The sequence below is a fragment of the Dendrobates tinctorius genome, unplaced genomic scaffold (assembly GCF_039654945.1).
Source record: "Dendrobates tinctorius isolate UK_male_01 unplaced genomic scaffold, ASM3965494v1 ptg000371l, whole genome shotgun sequence".
In the NCBI taxonomy this organism is placed as follows: Eukaryota; Metazoa; Chordata; class Amphibia; order Anura; family Dendrobatidae; genus Dendrobates; species Dendrobates tinctorius.
The window spans coordinates 663,307-686,418 of NW_027362037.1; the positions used below are offsets into that span (position 1 = coordinate 663,307).

Sequence of the window (23,112 nt, forward strand, 5' to 3'; positions counted from 1 at the left end):
GTAACAGGCAGCAGTGATACAGCAGAGAATAATAGTAACAGACAGCGGTGATACAGCAGAGACTAATAGTAACAGGAGCAGTGATACAGCAGAGACTAATAGTAACAGGGAGCAGTGATACAGCAGAGACTAATAGTAACAGGCAGCAGTGATACAGCAGAGAATAATAGTAACAGACAGCGGTGATACAGCAGAGACTAATAGTAACAGGCAGCAGTGATACAGCAGAGACTAATAGTAACAGGCAGCAGTGATACAGCAGAGACTAATAGTAACAGGCAGCAGTGATACAGCAGAGAATAATAGTAACAGACAGCGGTGATACAGCAGAGACTAATAGTAACAGGCAGCAGTGATACAGCAGAGACTAATAGTAACAGGAGCAGTGATACAGCAGAGACTAATAGTAACAGGCAGCAGTGATAGAGCAGAGAATAATAGTAACAGACAGCGGTGATACAGCAGAGACTAATAGTAACAGGCAGCAGTGATACAGCAGAGACTAATAGTAACAGGCAGCAGTGATACAGCAGAGAATAATAGTAACAGGAGCAGTGATACAGCAGAGAATAATAGTAACAGGCAGCAGTGATACAGCAGAGACTAATAGTAACAGGCAGCAGTGATACAGCAGAGACTAATAGTAACAGGCAGCAGTGATACAGCAGAGACTAATAGTAAAAGGCAGCAGTGATACAGCAGAGAATAATAGTAACAGGCAGCAGTGCTACAGCAGAGACTAATAGTAACAGGCAGCAGTGATACAGCAGAGACTAATAGTAACAGGCAGCAGTGATACAGCAGAGACTAATAGTAACAGGCAGCAGTGATACAGCAGAGACTAATAGTAAAAGGCAGCAGTGATACAGCAGAGACTAATAGTAACAGGCAGCAGTGATGCAACAGAGACTAATAGTAACAGGCAGCAGTGATACAGCAGAGACTAATAGTAACAGGCAGCAGTGATACAGCAGAGAATAATAGTAACAGGTAGCAGTGCTACAGCAGAGACTAATAGTAACAGGCAGCAGTGATACAGGAGAGACTAATAGTAACAGGCAGCAGTGATACAGCAGAGAATAATAGTAACAGGAGCAGTGATACAGCAGAGACTAATAGTAACAGGCAGCAGTGATACAGCAGAGAATAATAGTAACAGGTAGCAGTGCTACAGCAGAGACTAATAGTAACAGACAGTAGTGATACAGCAGAGACTAATAGTAACAGGCAGCAGTGATACAGCAGAGACTAATAGTAACAGGCAGCAGTGATACAGCAGAGACTAATAGTAAAAGGCAGCAGTGATACAGCAGAGACTAATAGTAACAGGCAGCAGTGATACAGCAGAGACTAATAGTAACAGGCAGCAGTGATACAGCAGAGACTAATAGTAACAGGCAGCAGTGCTACAGCAGAGACTAATAGTAACAGGCAGCAGTGATACAGCAGAGACTAATAGTAACAGGCAGCAGTGCTACAGCAGAGACTAATAGTAACAGGCAGCAGTGATGCAACAGAGACTAATTGTAACAGGCAGCAGTGATACAGGAGAGACTAATAGTAACAGGCAGCAGTGATACAGCAGATACTAATAGTAACAGGCAGCAGTGATACAGCAGAGAATAATAGTAACAGGCAGCAGTGATACAGCAGAGAATAATAGTAACAGGCAGCAGTGATACAGGAGAGACTAATAGTAACAGGCATCAGTGATACAGCAGAGACTGATAGTAACAGACAGCGGTGATACAGCAGAGAATAATAGTAACAGACAGCAGTGATACAGCAGAGACTAATAGTAACAAACAGCAGTGATACAGCAGAGACTAATAGTAACAGGCAGCAGTGATACAGCAGAGACTAATAGTAACAGGCAGCAGTGATACAGCAGAGACTAATAGTAACAGGAGCAGTGATACAGCAGAGAATAATAGTAACAGACAGCGGTGATACAGCAGAGACTAATAGTAACAGGCAGCAGTGATACAGCAGAGACTAATAGTAACAGGCAGCAGTGATACAGCAGAGAATAATAGTAACAGACAGCGGTGATACAGCAGAGACTAATAGTAACAGGCAGCAGTGATACAGCAGAGACTAATAGTAACAGGCAGCAGTGATAGAGCAGAGAATAATAGTAACAGACAGCGGTGATACAGCAGAGACTAATAGTAACAGGCAGCAGTGATACAGCAGAGACTAATAGTAACAGGCAGCAGTGATACAGCAGAGAATAATAGTAACAGGAGCAGTGATACAGCAGAGACTAATAGTAACAGGCAGCAGTGATACAGCAGAGAATAATAGTAACAGGAGCAGTGATACAGCAGAGAATAATAGTAACAGGCAGCAGTGCTACAGCAGAGACTAATAGTAACAGGCAGCAGTGATACAACAGAGACTAATAGTAACAGGCAGCAGTGATACAGGAGAGACTAATAGTAACAGACAGTAGTGATACAGCAGAGACTAATAGTAACAGGCAGCAGTGATACAGCAGAGACTAATAGTAACAGACAGTAGTGATACAGCAGAGACTAATAGTAACAGGCAGCAGTGATACAGCAGATACTAATAGTAACAGACAGTAGTGATACAGCAGAGACTAATAGTAACAGGCAGCAGTGATACAGCAGAGACTAATAGTAACAGGCAGCAGTGATACAGCAGAGACTAATAGTAAAAGGCAGCAGTGATACAGCAGAGAATAATAGTAACAGGCAGCAGTGCTACAGCAGAGACTAATAGTAACAGGCAGCAGTGATACAGCAGAGACTAATAGTAAAAGGCAGCAGTGATACAGCAGAGAATAATAGTAACAGGCAGCAGTGCTACAGCAGAGACTATTAGTAACAGGCAGCAGTGATACAGCAGAGACTAATAGTAACAGGCAGCAGTGATACAGGAGAGACTAATAGTAACAGACAGTAGTGATACAGCAGAGACTAATAGTAACAGGCAGCAGTGATACAGCAGAGACTAATAGTAACAGACAGTAGTGATACAGCAGAGACTAATAGTAACAGGCAGCAGTGATACAGCAGATACTAATAGTAACAGACAGTAGTGATACAGCAGAGACTAATAGTAACAGGCAGCAGTGATACAGCAGAGACTAATAGTAACAGGCAGCAGTGATACAGCAGAGACTAATAGTAAAAGGCAGCAGTGATACAGCAGAGAATAATAGTAACAGGCAGCAGTGATACAGCAGAGACTAATAGTAAAAGGCAGCAGTGATACAGCAGAGACTAATAGTAACAGGCAGCAGTGATACAGCAGATACTAATAGTAACAGACAGTAGTGATACAGCAGAGACTAATAGTAACAGGCAGCAGTGATACAGCAGAGACTAATAGTAACAGGCAGCAGTGATACAGCAGAGACTAATAGTAAAAGGCAGCAGTGATACAGCAGAGAATAATAGTAACAGGCAGCAGTGCTACAGCAGAGACTAATAGTAACAGGCAGCAGTGATACAGCAGAGACTAATAGTAAAAGGCAGCAGTGATACAGCAGAGAATAATAGTAACAGGCAGCAGTGCTACAGCAGAGACTAATAGTAACAGGCAGCAGTGATACAGCAGAGACTAATAGTAAAAGGCAGCAGTGATACAGCAGAGAATAATAGTAACAGGCAGCAGTGATACAGGAGAGACTAATAGTAACAGGCAGCAGTGATACAGCAGATACTAATAGTAACAGGCAGCAGTGATACAGCAGAGAATAATAGTAACAGGCAGCAGTGATACAGCAGAGACTAATAGTAAAAGGCAGCAGTGATACAGCAGAGAATAATAGTAACAGGCAGCAGTGATACAGGAGAGACTAATAGTAACAGGCATCAGTGATACAGCAGAGACTAATAGTAACAGACAGCAGTGATACAGCAGAGACTAATAGTAACAGGCAGCAGTGATACAGCAGAGACTAATAGTAACAGGCAGCAGTGATACAGCAGAGACTAATAGTAACAGGCAGCAGTGATACAGCAGAGACTAATAGTAAAAGGCAGCAGTGATACAGCAGAGAATAATAGTAACAGGCAGCAGTGATACAGGAGAGACTAATAGTAACAGGCATCAGTGATACAGCAGAGACTAATAGTAACAGACAGCAGTGATACAGCAGAGACTAATAGTAACAGGCAGCAGTGATACAGCAGAGACTAATAGTAACAGGCAGCAGTGATACAGCAGAGACTAATAGTAACAGGCAGCAGTGATACAGCAGAGATTAATAGTAACAGACAGCGGTGATACAGCAGAGACTAATAGTAACAGGCAGCGGTGATACAGCAGAGAATAATAGTAACAGGCAGCAGTGATACAGCAGAGATTAATAGTAACAGGCAGCAGTGATACAGCAGAGACTAATAGTAACAGGCAGCAGTGATACAGCAGAGACTAATAGTAACAGGCAGCAGTGATACAGCAGAGACTAATAGTAACAGACAGCAGTGATACAGCAGAGACTAATAGTAACAGGCAGCAGTGATACAGCAGAGACTAATAGTAACAGACAGCAGTGATACAGCAGAGACTAATGGTAACAGGCAGCAGTGATACAGCAGAGAATAATAGTAACAGACAGCGGTGATACAGCAGAGAATAATAGTAACAGGCAGCAGTGATACAGCAGAGACTAATGGTAACAGGCAGCAGTGATACAGCAGAGACTAATAGTAACAGACAGCAGTGATACAGCAGAGACTAATAGTAACAGGCAGCAGTGATACAGCAGAGACTAATAGTAACAGGCAGCAGTGATACAGCAGAGACTAATAGTAACAGGCAGCAGTGATACAGCAGAGAATAATAGTAACAGACAGCGGTGATACAGCAGAGACTAATAGTAACAGGCAGCGGTGATACAGCAGAGAATAATAGTAACAGGCAGCAGTGATACAGCAGAGATTAATAGTAACAGGCAGCAGTGATACAGCAGAGACTAATAGTAACAGGCAGCAGTGATACAGCAGAGACTAATAGTAACAGGCAGCAGTGATACAGCAGAGACTAATAGTAACAGACAGCAGTGATACAGCAGAGACTAATAGTAACAGGCAGCAGTGATACAGCAGAGACTAATAGTAACAGACAGCAGTGATACAGCAGAGACTAATGGTAACAGGCAGCAGTGATACAGCAGAGAATAATAGTAACAGACAGCGGTGATACAGCAGAGAATAATAGTAACAGGCAGCAGTGATACAGCAGAGACTAATGGTAACAGGCAGCAGTGATACAGCAGAGACTAATAGTAGCAGGCAGCAGTGATACAGCAGAGACTAATAGTAGCAGGGAGCAGTGATACAGGAGAGACTAATAGTAACAGGCAGCAGTGATACAGCAGAGACTAATAGTAGCAGGGAGCAGTGATACAGCAGAGACTAATAGTAGCAGGGAGCAGTGCTATCTACTTCTGTATAACTACTTATACCCTACCGTTATTTATAAAGTTCACTTTCTGACTGCACATGGGGTTTCACAGTGTTCACAAAAGTAAGTAGCAAGCTATCGTTTGTTTTTAGGTCTTTAAAAAAAATTTTTGTAAATTTCCCTTAAAAAAATGAAATTTGCTGTTAAATTTTTAAATACTCTAAAATCCAAACAATATAAAAGGAAGACTGAAAACTTTGGTGGGAAATGTTATTTTTTAACATTATTATCTTCTTTAAGTTATACATATTTTGAAAACTAATAAATTTTCAATATTTTTGTCAAAGTTCAAATATTTTTATCAATTAATACAAAACATAGTAGCTTAAAGTTCCCGCTAAAATAAAATAAAATGTGTCAGAAAAAGCTTCTCAGCAGTTTAGTGGTTACAACATAAAGTGACTTGTATCAGAATAAAATATTGGGGTTTGTCATGATGGTGAAGCTTACCGACCGAAAATAGGGTAATTAATGAACGATGCCCCCAGAGGGGACTGGTGGGCTTAAAACTCATGAATTCCCACCAGAAAAGAGAATAGCAGAAATTTTAGCGTTTTTTTGATCCTGGATGATTTAAATCTCCAGTCGTTACTCACTTCTTCATTGTAGAATTTAATATGAGAGATTTCAGGCGCAGACACTCGGATTCCGGCAGCTCCATGTATCTTCTCCTTGACCTGTTGACGAGAAGCAGAATCTTTGTTAGGTGGTAAGCCCGCTAGGTGTACAATGCGCTATGGAATCTGCCATGGTTCTTTCCAATCAAGGAGATGAATGGAGGAGTCCTAAGATTGATTCATCTGATTTCTTTCATATGTATCAAAAGGACAAGTAAGAAGGTTCCATAATTCACAAGGAGCCTTGGATGAAGTGGAATTTCTTTTTGAATGTTTCCAGAATTTAAACAAAACATAACAGGTGATTAATAATTGTAGAATCTAATGAGCCTAGATGAGCAGTACAACCAGGGTAGAGAAAGAGTTAATGGTTCAGTCTCTTGTGGTTTTGTGGAGAATTGAAAGTTTTGAAAAGCTATTTAGGGTTGCGAGACAGGGAGGATATGAGACATGAGAAGTAAGTTTGCTTTGCGGAAGTGAGTGTGGACTTGAAGCTGGCGAGGGACTGCTTGTATGTGATGAAGTGCTTGGCAGATCGGGATCTCTTCCATCTCCGCTCGGCAACCCTGAAAGCCCGTTTCAGCTATTTGGTCAGCCAGGGTTGCCTGTTGATGGTACGAGTTTTGCTGGGGGCGGCCGAATCGAGTGTTGCTGTTATTGTGGTGTTATAAAAAGTGGCAGCAGCATCTGTGTCATGAAGGGTAGCTATGTCTGTGAGAGTCAGAAGGGACTTGGAGAGTGAGAGTAAATTGATGTGTTTGAGATTTCTGTGAGGTTGAGGGAGTTTGTGGAGTGGGAGTTGCACACTAGGAGTGGGAAGAGAATGTCAGTAGGTTGTGGTCCAACAGGGGAAGCGGTGAATTAGTGAGAATATTAACGGAACAGAGGTGAGTGAAGACAAGGTCATCTTTGTGAGTGGCTGCACAGGACCATTGAGTGAGGCCAAAGGAGGCAGTCAATGATAAAAGTTTAGAGGCAGCTGAGGTGGAAGTGTTAATGGGGATTTTGAAGTCACCTATGATAGTGGGGATATCAGCACAAAGGAAATGAAGCAGCCAGATGGTGAAGTGGTCGAGAAATGTGGAGATGGCTAGTTCTGGGGGTGGTAAAATACAACCATCTGGAGATTGAAGGGGGAATAGATGCGGAAGGAGTGCACCTCAAATGAAGGAACAGTAACGGAGGGTGGTAGTGGAATTGGGGTAAAGGAGCAGGTATTGGACAGGAGCAAGCCAACTCCTCCACAACATTTGTTACTTGGTCGAAGGGTGTGAGAGAGATTGAGTCCGCCATAAGAAAGTGCAGCTGGAGAGGCGGAGTTAGAGATCCAGGTTTCAGTGATGCCAAGGAAGGAGAATTTGTTGGTGACAAAGAGGTCATGGATAAACGACAGTTTGTTACAGACAGAGCGTGCGTTCCATGGTGCTCCAGGTAGGGGGACCGAGGGGGTGGGGGCTGGATGAATGGGTATGAGGTTATCATGGCTGCAAAAACGTGTAGAGGATCGTGGCAGGGTGTTAGAAATGAGTGTGGGGATGTGTTGAGGACGGCCAGGATTTGGGGATATGTCGCCAGTAGGGATGAGCGAGCATATTCATGGGTATTCAGTACTGGGCGAGTAATGCGGTACTCGGTACATAGCGAGTATTTCACTACTCGCCTCGCACTATTCGGTTCTCCCACCCAGCAGTTTCCAATCACAGTAATGCCGCAGCCTTCTTGGTTGTGGGCGGCATTACTATGATTGGCTGGCCGCCCAGCGTCATCATAGGCTATGAGTCATCATAGCCTGGCTCTATCTAAGCCCTGCCACCGCCATTTTCTGCACATTGCATGCAGAACACAGCTAGTGTAGGGAGAGTGTGAGCAGCTGCTAGGGAGAGTTGTGTTTTTTGGTGCAAATCATCCAGAAATCCTCTGTGAAACCCAAAAGCTCTTTTCAGAGCTGAAAGTACAAGGTGAGGGACTGAGTAGTGATAGTTTTCCCAGCTTTTATTGGGGTCACATTTACCCCTGCAGGGCAGTTTTTTGTGCAGTTGCAGTGCTGTTTTCACAGCGAATAGTACGCATTCACGCTACTGCACAACTGACCCGCAGCCAGCACCGCTGTCTTGTGTGGTGACTAGGGTGCGTAATCTCACCTTAAGCCTCAGGGCAATTATTTAGTGGCAGCACCGCTGTCTTGTGTGGTTACTGGGGTAGGTAATCTCACCTTAAACCTCAGGGCAATCTTTTTGTGCTGCTGCGGTGCTGTTTGTAAAGCACAAAGCAGTACTAGACTGTAGTGCTACCTTCCACAAAGCACTAACTGCTCCTTGTTCCCCAATATCTGCATCTGAACATCTGCAACTAGAGCAGAAAAATCCAAAATTCCTAAAAAGGCTGTTGTGAAGGAACAGGGACGTGGACGTGGGGTCGTTGGTGCCCAACAAGGCATAGAGTCTGGGAGATCGAAGAAGATTGATGCATCTAGGTTCCTGGCGAAATTTCCCGGTCTGGAACATAAACAGGCCTGGAAGACAAAAGAACAAGAGGAGATGCTATCTTGGATAGCTGATAAGGCCTCAACAAAATGTTCTAGCAGCACTCAATCGTCCATGACAAAACAGTCTACTGTCCATACAGATAACGCTGGGTCATCCTATTCTCAACCTGTTCCTAGTTCATCACTCGGTCAGGAGTCACAGGAAACATTTGACCCCAACCTTGGACACTCCGAGGATCTGTTTGATCCATTTCCTTGCATTGTCTCTGGCCTCACCGTGCGACATTGAAGGGGAAGGTGAGGGGGTATCGTCTGTTGATGATGGCAAATATTTGAAACCCCACGGCCAGAAGAAAGCCACTTTCATCCACGTGATATACCGGGTGAAGAGGTGGAGGCTGATGGTGATGACACACAGTTGCCATCTGGCCAGTCGCCAATCTCAAAACGGAAGGAAGATGACATGGATGACCTGGTGGTTGATGATAAGACCACCGATACGACCTGGACCATTGGCACGCATAGCCAGCACAGCAGCACAGAGGATGAAGGTGGATACGTAGCATCAACAAAGGCACCACGGGCTACTGGTTTGAGCAGAGTGCGAAGTGTGTCAACTGTTGCCAAGAGCAATCCCTCTGTGCCCCAAGTCAAGGCAAGGGTGCGTTCAGCCGCTGTCTGGATGGAAATTTTTTTACGATAGTCCTTCTGAACCAAATGTTGTCATCTGTAGCATCTGCCAAAGGAAGCTGAGCAGAGGCCAGGGCGAAGGCAACCAAAGCACCACAAGTATGTGGAAACACATGGCAGCCAAGCACCCTAGTCGTTGGGCTGAACAACAGGGTACCAAATCAGTGTCTGCGTCTGCGGGTCAAACCACTGCCATGTCACCTGTGACAAGTCCTTTCCAATCTGTTGGGCAGGAAGCAAGTGATCATCATACCTCTTGCTCACAAGCTGTTGCTGCACAGACACAGGCCACAGCAAGCTCATCCACTTGTTTGTCCCAGGAAAGCATCCAATTTTCCGTGCCCCTGATGTATGAAAGGAAGCGTAAATACCAAGTCACGCACCCACAAGCACAAATACTGAATGCGCACATTGCCAAGTTGCTAGCCATGGAGATGTTGCCATTTAGGCTTGTGGGGACACAGTCTTTCCGTGATCTTTTGGCTGTGGCTGCTCCACGATACTCGGTTCCCAGCTGACACTATTTTTCCCGCTGTGCCGTCCCCGCGTTACACCAGCACGTCTTAAACAATCTAAAGCTTGCTCTCACCAACACCATGACTGGGAAGGTCCATCTTACAACAGACATGTGGACAAGTACTTGTGGTCAGGGACGATTCATCTCTGTCATGGCACACTAGCTCAACCTGGTGGAGGGTGGGACAAAGTCTCAAACTGGACCATCAACACATATCCTACCCAGGCCATGAATAGCGGGCCCAACCTCAATCAGGGTTTCTGCCTCATCATATACGTCCAGTCTCCTCTCTTCCTCCTCCTCCGCCTTGTCATCCTATTCTGAATTACCCTCCACATCACTCCCAAGTTGGGTGCTGTGCAGCAGCGCATCGGCAAAGCGTCAAAATGCTCTGCTGAAGCTGATCTGCTTAGGTGAAGCACCGCACACTGCAGCATAGCTGTGGCAAGGAATAACACAACAGACCGATTGTTAGGGCTGGTGGAACGCACCAAATAATAAAATAATAGTAAGGTACGTTTGCAGCCCAGGGTCCACCATGCAGGGGTGGTAATCTGCTGCTTAGTAATGGCGGAAGTATAAAGCGGTATACAAAAGGTCACACGTGGGTTAACGTCACCCAGTGTGAACAGAAGCAAACTCTGTTACCTCACAGAGCCGCACTACCACAGAACTTAAATGCCAGAGCCTGTTTAACTCACAGACCCCGGCCATGGAGCGTACAGAATGCGGTCACAGAACTCTGCCCCAAGGACACGAGGTCAAAGTCCCTCTAGACCTTCTGATCATGCGGCATCGCACCTGTGGATGCCACTATAGACGCTGACCATGGTGGAGTGTCGAGCATGTGCACCGTGGCATGCAGAGCCACCGGTGGACACTGATGCCAGTCTCAGACTCTGCCTCTACCTACTCCTAAGCCTGGGCACTTAACAGGCTAGGCTGCACAACACATGCATACCAAGTGTAGGGGTTTCTTAATGAGTCGTTCACCAGAGACATTCATACATGCATTCAACACTCACTCCTCAAAGTCTGTTAATTCAGTCTACACTAGCGCATGGCGAAGTGGCCATGCGAACCTTTTATAGCAGCGTCCTTTCGGGACGAAGGACCTGAGCATGTAACCTCCGATCTCCAATGAGATCGTCCCACGGGCATGTTCAGTGGACCGAAAGGAGGACTTAGTCCCTGGAGTAGCTCGCTGCTGACCAGCACGCATTGCTATGGCTGGACCAGAGGTGGCAGCAGCAACCAAACCCACAGAGCTGGTCTGAGCAGAGAGCCGGGATCGACAAGTCTGCTGACCAGCCTCCTCCGCCCCCAGAGAGGAATGGGAGACTGCCAAATGCAAGGCTTGGGATTCTTACTGTGCAGCGACAGGATCCCGATGCCAAACAACGATCAGTGGCTCTCCCCACTGCAACTCCAACCTGGTCTGGTTGTCTGCGACTGTGGGCGTAACCTAGTGGCGGCTTTAAAGCTCAGAAAGCTGGTACACGTGCCATGCATGGCTCACGTGCTAAACCAAGTGGTGCAGAAATTTCTAAAAACATACCCTGATTTGCCATACCTACTTGAGAAGGTGCGCCGTATTTGTGCCCATTTCCGCCACTTTGAACCGCTGTTGCCGGTCTTGCAGCGCTTCAAAAGCAATTTAATTTGCCAAACCACAGACTCATTTGTGACCTGTCAACACGGTGAAACTCAACATATCATTTGCTGGCAAGGGTAAGTGAGCAGCAGAGGGCACTTTCTGAATACCAGCTTAAACATGCCCGTCACACTGAGACTCAGCCAAGACACATAACAACTGTCGAGTGGGTGTGGATCGCTGATATTTGTGAGGTGCTTGATAACTTTGAGTACTGCACCAAGCTTGTGAGCAGTGATCAGGCTATTATCGGCGTAACCATCCCTATGCTATGTCTGCTGAAAAAAAATCGCTGCCGAATCAAAAAATGGAATCTTTGCGTGCCCAGCAGCTGGGTATGGAGCAAGATTTCACAATGGGTGATCCTACCCAGCCCAGCCAATATCATCAGGTAACATTGGGGGATGAAGAGGATGATGAAAATGAGGAGGGAGAGGACTTCTTTTTCAGTGGTATCGAGGGGACACCACATGCTACAGAGGGGAATCCCAACCCCAGCTTCATGTCTGTCCAGCATGGGTGGGCTGAAGAGGAGTAGGTGGAGGAGGAGAGTCAGTGTGAGGAGAGAATGGGTATTGTTTCTCCTTCAGGGGTCACAGAACATTTGCCTCTTTGCAGCTTGGCACACATGGCACACTTCATATCTGACTGTCTGTGCCAAGACCCTCACATAATCCACATTTTCAATAGCGACCTATACTGGTTGTCCACCTTTCTAGACCGACGGTACAAGGACAAATTTCCTTCGCTACTGTTGGATTCACCAAGGGGTTTCACAATGGAATCCTTCAAGAAGGCCGTTCATTTGATGGCAACAGCACCCTCAGACACCACTGCTAGCAGAGATACCAGCTCTGTGCAACAGCATGCATTAATGGGGAGAGATACGCCAAGCAGGTCCAAAAGAGGTGGTGGTAAAATGTCCACAAACTGGACCATCTTCAATAAACCGGCTCATCACCAAGGACTAGCTGCAACAGTAGCAATGTCAAGGAGGGAGAAGTTGAACAAGATGGTCAACGACTATCTAAGTGACCATACCTGCATCCTTCCTCACACTTCTGTACCGTTTAATTACTGGGTAACTAAGCTGCATAGTTGGCCCGACCTCTCCTTCTATGCCTTGGAGGTGCTAGCCTGCCCTGCTGCTAGTGTGATGTCAGAGCGTGTTTTCAGTGCTGCTGGGGCAATCTTCACAGATACACGCTCACGGTTGACTACAGAGAATGCAGACAGGCTGACTCTGATAAAATTTAACAAGGACTAGATTTCACAACAGTATTTAAGCCCCCAGATGACAGTATCCCAACCTAAAGTCACCCGAAACTTTATTTTTTTTTAAATTGTTGATCACGTCCATCCCTCCCCATACAAGCCCCTTTCCTTCTTCTTACACATGTTTTCAAAACCTGCTTCTGACACAAGTACCTCATGGTCAATAAGCTAAAAACAATGTTACGTTTATTAATATTTCCCATTGGAGGCACTTGTGATGAGAGTGAGACCCTTCTTCTTTCATCAACCATGGTATCATGCCCCTTGGACTAATTTTTGGAGACACTATGGCTATGCCTGGACACTGGGCACTGCCACCTCTATGCTAGTAGCCCTAGCTACATCATAATTGTTTGGCTCTTCAGACCTGTCTTGCTTCCTTCATCAACTATGATACAGCCCCTAGGGCTAATGTTTTGAAGACACTATTTCTATGCCTACACATTGGCCAGTGGCACAACAAGGACAGTAGTCCAAGCTTTGTAATTTTGAATCCCTTGCAATGATGATGATGATGATTGGTGGCTTCTTCCTGCGTTAACCATAACACAGCCCCTAGGGCAGATTGCTCTTCTTACACCTCTTTCACACTTAGCTGTCAGACGATCGCCTCCATCATCACTCGCTCTTACAGCACTTCTGATATATCACTGCCACTGTGTAAGTGGCGTATGAGTCCCTCTCTTCTGGCAAAATCCACAGGACTTCAAATAGTGTTTGTACATTCAAGTGAAGCAGTGGGGTAAAACCACTCGTACAGCCCCTGACCAGGTGCCCCCATGTTATATACATTTGTTTACAGTATACTTTTTTTTTTCATTTACACATTTTTTAGCCTTTTCCTCAGCCCCCAGACCACTTTGTAGGGTCCAGCAGACAATTACTCGCATTTTCCATTGACTATCATTGGACTCGCTACTCGTACCGAATATCCGAGTATTATGGTATACTCGGTACGAGTATAGCGAGTCCGAATACTTCACTACTCGCTCATCCCTAGTCACCAGCAATGAGGAGTAGCAGACAGAGTGTTAGAAGGTGGGAGCAGGATAGGACATGATGTGGCCATGTGTGTCTGGAGAAAAATGAATGTATGTGGAGGAACAGTTGTGAGGAGGAGGTGAGATGGTTAGGGAGGATGGAGGGAGAAGTGACTACTTCCTTAATAGGTGGGGCATTTACAGGAGCTAAAAGAAAGTAGTGTGAGGGTGAAAGTGAAAAGAAACAGAAACATTGTAGTGGTTTTCTATCCAATTACCTTACAGTCAATTCCAGTCATATTCTAGTCTAATTCAAATTAGTGTAATTAGAAATCTGAAATTTGAAAGATGGAATTTGAAAGAAATGGCCGGAGTGAGCCTCCCAACCCCCTAGAGGAGGCATGGGCGGAGGCCAACATGACGGGGGGTTGGAAGATAATGAGGGAAGGGGAAGGGTTAAAGGGGAGGGGGAGCTAGGGGGTATTTAATGCAGGGTCTGGGGGCGCCCGCCCTCTGTTCCTGTTGTCCCAGCTCCTGAGCAGTCCCACAACACTTACCAGGATGTCGGGAGTGGACCAGGCCCTGGACAGACTGCGGGCGGTAGCGGCAGGGCAGCCTCCTGGCTGGCTGGAGGCGCAGGTGGCCGGCCTGCTTCATCAGGCGCCGGGGCAGGCCGCGGTGAGAGATCGGAGGCCCCGGCGGGCTCGGCCTCCAGAGCGGCTGTCCCCCGACAGCCTTCCCCGTCCGGGGGTGCGCGGCCTGGGAGGAATCCTTCCGGGCGGCGAGGCCCTGCGGCGGCGTCCGGACCTTCGCCCCGCGGCCGGAAGGGGGCGGGGGCGGCGCGCGCCCGACTTCCGGTTGCTCCTGGATCTTCGGGGGGCCGCGGCGGCGGTGGACGAGCCGCGCGGCCTGCCTCGGTGGGCGCTTCGGCCGCGGGAGGAGGAGCGGCCTGCCAGGAGGCAGGGCCAAGCCGCGTCGCGTCCCCCGGCCGTGGGGGGAGCTGTCGGGAACGGGGGGGCGCTGCTGCGGTGCCCCTGCAGCAGTGCTCGCCGCGGACCCCCGATATGGTGCCACAGCCCCATGGCTGCAGCGGGACCGGAGGGCAGCCCAGCGGAGTCTGTGCCGGCTGCCAGAAGACGGGAGCGGAGGACACTGTCGGGCTCCCAGTTGCCATGGGGGGCCCTAAGCGACCGGGTGCCTCGCGACGGCGTGGCCGAAGTGACTCTCGGCGGGGGGAGGCAGGAGCCTTCCTTTTTGGGGGTGTCGCTGCCCAGTTCCACCGGGGGGTTCAGGCCTCCCACCCCGGCTCAGTCTGCAGGGGTCGTCGGGCCGCACCAACGAGGCGGTGAGTTAGCCGCCGGGAGGCGCGAAGTCCACGAGGCGTCATCATCTGGGGATCCAGGATTTCCGGCTGGAGGGCACACAGCCCCCTCGCAGCCCGGTGAGTATGCGTCTATGTCCCCTGTTTGTCACCCGCTTTTGTCTTCGTCTGTGGCGCTTGGGGGCCCCTTAGCTGAGTACGGGGTTGGCAGGGTTGAGGCTGGTTTTAGCAGTTCAGGGTCGGCTGGGGGAGTATGTGATGTGTTGGCGGATGTGCGTAGCTTGCTTTTGCGTTTGGAGCAGGGTTTTGTGGGGTCGTCGCCGGTTGCAGTGTGGGTTGGGCCACAGGGTGGCGGGTTGGCGGGTCAGGGCATGGGTGCGTCGGGCCCTTGTGTTGGCACGCCGGTTTCGGTGTCGGTGCAAACCGAGAAGGAAAAGGAGTGTTGTGTGCATCTGGATGATCAGGCGCATGGCGAGGTGTATGTGTGTTTTGAGGGTTCGTTGGGGGCCCATTTGAAAAAGGAGGTGAAAGAGCGGATTTGGAAGGATGAATATGTTGAAATATTTTCGCTATTGCCTCTTGAGAAGTTCAATTTGGACAAAAGTAAGAAAGAGGATAGCAAAAAGGAAGAGGAGGAAAAGCGGAGGTGGCGCTTGATTCCTCAGACATTTGTAAATTGGCAGCAGGCGTTTGCTATTTTGGCGAGTGTTATCGGGGAACAGGCCCCTGATAATTGCTCCGCGTTATTTTGTTATTTGGATGCTATTGGGGAGGCTTATAGAGTGTATGGCGGGCAGGCGTGGCTGCGGTATGATGAGCAGTTTCGTCAGAGGAAAGCTGTGCGTCCGGCTATCCGCTGGGACCAAAAAGATATTGGCTTGTGGATGCGGGTGATAGCGCAAAATAAGTCTGGGAGTTCCTTTCTTGGCGGGGCTGGAAGCACCAGCCAGAATAGCGGCACTGCCGGCTCTACGGGTGGTGGGGGTCAAGGGCAGTCTGGAACGCACAAGGCGGGGGTGTGCTGGCAGTTTAATGACGGCCAGTGTAAGTTTGGGGCCAACTGTAAATTTAAACACCTGTGCTCAAACTGCAATGGTTCCTCACATGGGGCATCAAAGTGTTTTAAAAAAGGGAAGTCCAAATCTGGTGGGGGTAATTTGCAAGGGGGAGACTCCAGTGAATCTGGAAAGGATGGTCCCTTATCTAAATAGATACCCTGATAGGGTAGGAGCGGGGCTGTTGTATTCTGGTTTTGAGGAGGGTTTTCGGATTCCGGATCCTCCGTTTGAAATCCCGTTTGTTTTGAAAAATTTGCGCTCTGCTTTGGAGCATCCGTCAGTTGTTTCGGAGAAGATCCAAAAAGAAGTTTCATTGGGGCGCATGGCGGGCCCTTTCGTGTCTCCTCCTTTTCCGAATTTGGTTGTTTCCCCGTTGGGGGTGGTTCCGAAGAAGGAGCCCAATAAGTTTCGGCTTATTCAGCATTTGTCTCACCCGCGGGGGAGGTCGGTTAACGACGGTATCGATCCGGAGATTTGTTCAGTGGTATACTCTTCATTTGATGAAGAGGCAGGTTGGGTCCGGAAATGTGGTCGTGGGGCCCTTATGGCTAAGACTGATGTTGAGTCCGCTTTTCGTTTGCTTCCGTTTCACCCAGACAGCGTGAGGTTGTTGGGCTGTTTCTGGGAAGACAGGTTTTTTGTAGATAGGTGTTTACCTATGGGTTGTTCCTTGTCTTGTGCATATTTTGAGGCTTTTAGCTCTTTTCTGGAATGGGTCGTGTGCGATGTCTCTGGTTGTGACTCGATAGTTCATTATTTGGACGATTTCCTGTGCATTGGCCCGGCGGACTCTTCGCGTTGTCTCAGGATTTTGAAGGCGATTGAGTGGGTGGCGGATCGGTTCGGGGTTCCGTTGGCAGCCGGAAAAACGGAGGGTCCCGGTACGTGTTTGCGTTTTCTGGGGATTGTCATTGATACGGTCAATTGGGAATTCCGGTTGCCGGAAGACAAGCTTGTTGATTTGAGGGCTGAGGTTGTTCGCGCACGTCGGTTGCGTAAAATATCGTTGAGGGACCTCCAGTCGCTGTTGGGTAAGCTTAACTTCGCCTGTCGGGTAATGCCGATGGGTCGAGTTTTTTCACGTAGGCTGGCTAGCGCTACTTCGGGGGTCCGGGCTCCCCATCATTTTGTGAGATTGTCGGCGGAGCTCAGGGCCGATTTGGAGGTTTGGGAGTCCTTTTTGGAGATGTACAACGGTCGTTCGTTGGTGATGGCTGATGTGGTCTGCAACGATGCTTTGGATTTGTTCACGGATGCGGCAGGCGGATTCGGTTTTGGTGCTTATTTTGGAGGGCAATGGTGCGCCGCTCAGTGGCCCGTCGCTTGGGTTTCGGCTGGGTTGGTGCGCAATATCACGTTGTTGGAGATCTTTCCGATTCTGGTGGCAGTTCATTTGTGGGGTCAGGAGTTTCGGAATCGGCGCGTTCGTTTCAATTGTGACAACATGGGGGTGGTGAGCGCGATTAATGGTCTTACTGCATCGTCCCCTCCAGTGGTCAGGGTTTTGCAGAAGTTGGTGCTAGCATGTTTGTCTTTGAATGCGCATGTGACGGCGACACATGTGCCTGGAGTGAAGAATGAGATAGCTGATTCTCTCTCTTGCTTGCAGTGGGATCGTTTTCGTTCCTTGGTTCCGGAGGCAGAGTTCGAGGGTCTGATTTGTCCGGAGGAATTGTGGAGGGTGGCTTACGAGCCGCGGAGTCACTGATCGTATCGTCTTTGGCACCAAAAACCTGGGAGGCCTACCGGAATGTGTGGTGTGCGTGGGAAGGGGTCATTACGGCTGGCTCCGCCAGTGGGGCCAGGCTTGAGCAAGAGGGTCTGTTGTTGTCATGGTTGGGGCAGGGCGCAAACGAAGGTTGGTCTCGGGCGAAGGTGACACGTTTGTTGGCCGGATTGTCTTTCGGTTTTCGGTTGCGCGGGCACAGGGATTTGACAAAAACGTTTTTGGTTAGGCAGGCGGCGAAAGGTTTTGGCCGCTTTCGGGGGGGGGGGTGATTTGAGGCGGCCAGTGTCATTTAATATGCTGGAGCAATTGGGTTTGGTTCTGGGATCGGTATGCGCGGATGGTTATGAGGTTGCACTGTTTCGGCTGGCTTTTTCCTTTGCATTTTTTGGGGCACTGCGGATCGGGGAACTTGTGTCTCACAATAAAGGGTCTGTGGGCGGGTTGTTAGCCAGGGATGTGACGTTGACCGCTCAGGGCGTCGAATTTTGGCTAAGGAGGTCGAAAACGGACCAGGCTGGGAAAGGCCGTCGAGTGGTGTTGGGGGTTGTCTTTGGTTCCGGAATGTGCCCGGCTCAGTGTTTACGTAGATTTTGGGATCTTCGTCCTAGTTTGGGCGGATCTTTGTTGTGTCACGCAGACGGGGGAAGTCTGTCTCGATATCAGTTTGGTGCGGTGTTTAAGAAGTCAATTCGGTGTTTGGGTTTGGATGATTCTAGGTTTGCTTCGCATTCTTTTCGGATTGGTGCGGCGACTGAGGCAGCTGAGCGTGGTTTGGGTCCCTCTTGCATACAGCGTATAGGAGGGTGGAGGTCTAATCGGTATCGGAGTTATGTTCGGCCTTCCGGCGTGCAGGAGCTGTGTCCGGTTGGCGTGGTCCATGGGGTTGATTAAATATTGCAAGTATTGGTGCGTTTTCTTGCGATATGTTTCTGTGAGTGTCGTTTTGTGTTTCAGGTACGGAACCGCTGCTGGTTTGGATATTTGGTCACTCCTTTGTTTACTGGGGAGCGGTGAGAGCTGATGTCAGGACCGACGGCAGACAGTTGGGAATTTCCAGATCGGCGGCGGTGGTGCGGTGGATCGGTTTTCGGGGCCTGGTGTGGCGTCGGGTGTTGCCGGAAATTCATGAGTGTGTTCGTTTGGACCGGGCACCAGATGTTCTCGTTATTCATGCTGGGGGTAATGATCTGGCTGTTCGTCCCTTCCGGGGGTTGATCAAGGACATTAAGCAAGATTGCTTGCGGTTGTGGGTGACTTATCGGGAAGTCACGATTGTGTGGTCGGAGATCGTGGCACGCAGGCGTTGGCGGTCCATGAGATCGTTGGAGAAGGTCAATCGGGCCAGAATCAAGGTTAACAGAGCGGTGTCCGCTTTTATAGTTAAAAACGGGGGAGTTGCCGTGCGACATTTTGATTTGGAGAAGGGTGAGGGCGATTACTGGTTGGCGGACGGGATTCACTTGAATGCAGTCGGTTCCGATATTTGGGCCCTTGCCCTTCAGGAGGGTATAGAGAAGGCTGTCGCGTGGCGGGTTGTGAGGGTCTCGGGTCGTTGAGGTGTTCAAAGGCCCCTCGTTGTGGCGGTTTTGGGGGAGGGGGAGTCCTTGAAGTCGGTGGAAATTGGTTTGGGAGACTCTCTGGGTAGGGTCTCCTTCGTTTAAAGGTATGCTGGTCGTGATCTGGTGAAAGGTGGATGGGGAGTTTTCCGTCGGAAGAGGGCGGATCCCCAAGGAGTTTGTGGACAACATCTATTGGTGTGCTGGTGCTCCCGAGCCTGTGGGGTAACGGCTGGGAGCAAATGGTCGGGGGTTGTCCACGATATTTGGACTATTTCACCACGATCTTGTGGCTTCAAGGACTTCTCCTTCCAGGGTTAAATTCATTGTATTGTTTATGATACAGTGTTTATTGTTTGTTTATTGTTATAATAAAAGGCTGCTGTGGCCATAAAATTCCAAAAGAAATACCGGTGTCTGTGTATTAGTTGGCGCCGAGTTGGGGGTGGTCATTTTATGGTCACGGTGGGGGGTTTTGGGGTAAGTGAAGACGCTTGATATCCCCTTACGAGGTAAATACTTGACAATACCAACGTCAAGACGCCTGAATCAGACTACGTCTGGATCAGATGCATGGCTCTGAATATATCTGCAACTAAGGACAATCAGGTGTGAGTGAGAGGTGGGGTGTGAATGGCCAGGCCCGATGATCAGATCATCTCCCATTTTCCTATCAGTAGGGCCTTCCTCTCCCCATTTCCATCCCACTGTGTGTGCTGTGCCGTCTGCTGATGGTTGAGTCGTGTCACATTGTGACAGAAAGGCACAGATCTGATTTACATTACTAATTTTATCCGCTTCCTCCCCTGCCCAGGAGATGTGATATGCTGCATACACGGTCAGAACACAGGCAATTTTTAAAAGGAACTTTCATTCATGGGAAAACCCCTTTAATGTGACCGGCTTCCTCTGCCTGTAGACATGTTGTGCATCTGCCACCGGGATCAGCTGAATGATTCACTGCGCAGGAGTAGTGTGATGTGTTCTGCTGGTGGTACTGCGCAAGAGGCTGTGAGAGTGTGAGAGTGTGTGAGTGCGTGTGTGTGAGTGTGGTGCGTACGGTGTTATAGAGTGTGTGTGTGGTGAGACGGTGTTCTGCTGGTGGTACTGCGCAATAGGTTAGTACCAATAGCAATTTCCATATTGAGACACCCATCACTTAGGTGTCCCAATATGGGGGTCAGTGAACTTCCTCCACTTGGAATTTCTGGGATACGGTGACATATGGACAGAACAGGATATGAAAACATTACAAGGAAATTATATAAATAGATAACATCCCTGGTGCTCTAGGGTAATAAAATGGTTTATGATAACACCCCTGGTGCTCTAGGGTAATAAAATAGTTATTGATCTGACTTACAATTTCAATTGCTCTCTGACTATGGGAAGCATAAAGTGCATATTTGAGGATTCTCTATTGGTCAGATGCAGATTATACAGATATATGTTAATATGGGATATGGAATTATCACAATATGGGTAATTATGGTTTCCATGTTTTCAGCATCTAGGACACAGTACTATTATATCTGAGCCTAATAGCTCCATCATCAAAATATTCCACTGGTCAACACCAAAAAATTAATCAGCAAAGGTAATATGCCTGTTTTATGGTGTTTGATGCGCGGATTCCAAAAATATGCTTAGTTTTGCTCTATCACATAATTTTTCTGAGATAGTAGTATTTTTGTTATTTCTGCATTTTCAGTGTATATGGTCTTTCCTATGTTATTTCCATTTCTTTGCTTGTCTTACTTAATTGTGAATTTTCTTACAGGAACAACGTCAGTAAAGGTTGTAGTGAGTTTTATGGGAAGGAGACTTGACAGCGCCCTCAACTAATGACGCCTTCTTAGAATGTCACATGTTATGGGGAGGAGCTACCGTTATGAGGCAGTAAGATTTGAGTCAGTCAGAAAAGGATAGTGATGGTGTAACAACCGGTACTCCGATCGTTGTTTGAGAACGGGATACGGCGCTGCTATGAACGACTCTGCCCACGATATGATACTAAACCAACTTTTCTTTTTAACTTGTGCAAAAGATAGCAGGATTCTACTTCTCAACAAAATATGGGCCACAACAGCCACAAACCACACAATACAAATTACAGTATGCAGCCTGAGAGATCTCAAGTGCCAGCTTCATGGAAAGGAGCAAGACTACCCCAAGACTATGCCACTCCATCCCTTATCCAGTACAGGGCAAAACAGAGGTTCTACCGTGACCCTGACACATAGAATCATAGAATCGTAAAATCGTAGAGTTGGAAGGGACCTCCTGGGCCATCTGGTCCAACCCCCTGCTCAAAGCAGGATTCGCTAAATCATCCCAGACAGATGTCTGTCCAGCCTCTGTTTGAAGACTTCCATTGAAGGAGAACTCACCACCTCTCGTGGCAGCCTGTTCCACTCATTGATCACTCTAACTGTCAAAAAGTTTTTTCTAATATCTAATCTGTGTCTCCTCCCATTCAGTTTCATCCCATTGCTTCTAGTCTTTCCTTGTGCAAATGAGAATAAAGTTGATCCTTCTACAATGTGACAGCCCTTTAGATATTTGTAGACAGCTATTAAGTCTCCTCTCAGTCTTCTCTTTTGCAAACTAAACATTCCCAAATCCTGCAACCTTTCCTCATAAGACAGGGTTTGCAGACCGGTCACCATTCTGGTCGCTCTTTTCTGAACTTGCTCCAGTTTGTTGATGTCTTTTTTAAAATGTGGTGCCCAAAATTGGACACAATATTCCAGATGAGGTCTGACCAAAGAGGAGTAGAGGGAAATAATGACTTCACGTGATCTAGACTGTATGCTTCTGTTAATACATCCTAGAATTGCATTTGCCTTTTTTGCTGCTGCATCACACTGTTGACTCATATTCAGTCTGTGATCTATTAGTATACCCAAGTCTTTTTCACATGTGCTGTCACTTAGCCCTATTCCTCCCATTCTATATATGCTTTTTTCATTTTTATTGCCCAGATGTAGTACTTTGCATTTCTCCCTGTTAAAAACCATTCTGTTAGTTGCTGCCCACTTCTCCAGTTTATTTAAATCTTTTTGAATCCTCTCTCTTCTCTAGTATTAGCTATCCCTCCTAGCTTTGTGTCATCAGCAAATTTAATCAGTTTACCCTCAATTCCTTCATCTAAATCGTTGATAAAGATGTTGAACAATACAGGGCCCAGGACAGAGCCCTGTGGTACCCCACTTGAGACATTCTTCCAACTGGATGTGCAGCCATTTACGACCACTCTTTGGGTCCGATCACTAAGCCAGTTATGAATCCACCTAACAGTTGCCTTGTCCATTCCATACTTAGTCATATTTTCAATAAGGATTGTATGAGAGACTTTGACAAATGCTTTGCTGAAGTCAAGATATACTATATCTACAGCATTTCCTTGATCCACCCAATCAGTAATACCGTCATAGAAGGAAATTAAATTAGTCTGACATGACTTATTAGTTACAAACCCATGCTGACTCTGCTTAATCACTTCATTCTTATCCAGGTATTGACATACATGTTGTTTAATAATTTGTTCAAAGATCTTTCCTGGTATAGAAGTCAGACTCACTGGCCTATAGTTGCCTGGGTCCACCTTCTTCCCCTTTTTGAAGATAGGAACAACATTTGCTCTTCTCCAGTCTTCTGGCACTTCTCCTGTTCTCCAAGAATTTTCAAAGATTATGGAGAGGGGTTCAAAAATTTCTTCTGCTATCTCCTTCAGTACTCTGGGGTGTAATTCATCTGGACCTGGAGACTTGAATTCATTTAGGTTA

At 47.5% G+C, this 23,112-nt stretch overlaps 1 protein-coding gene across 1 annotated transcript in view; it reads right to left on the reverse strand.

The window, feature by feature from the left end:
• Nucleotides 1–23,112, reverse strand: part of LOC141075783 (alpha-2,8-sialyltransferase 8F-like) — a 433,541-nt gene that overhangs the window by 401,421 nt on the left and 9,008 nt on the right. The window contains exon 2 of the mRNA XM_073562929.1: nucleotides 6,039–6,119. Within this exon, the coding sequence (XP_073419030.1) occupies nucleotides 6,039–6,119 (81 nt within the window). The remainder of the gene's footprint in view (nucleotides 1–6,038; nucleotides 6,120–23,112) is intronic.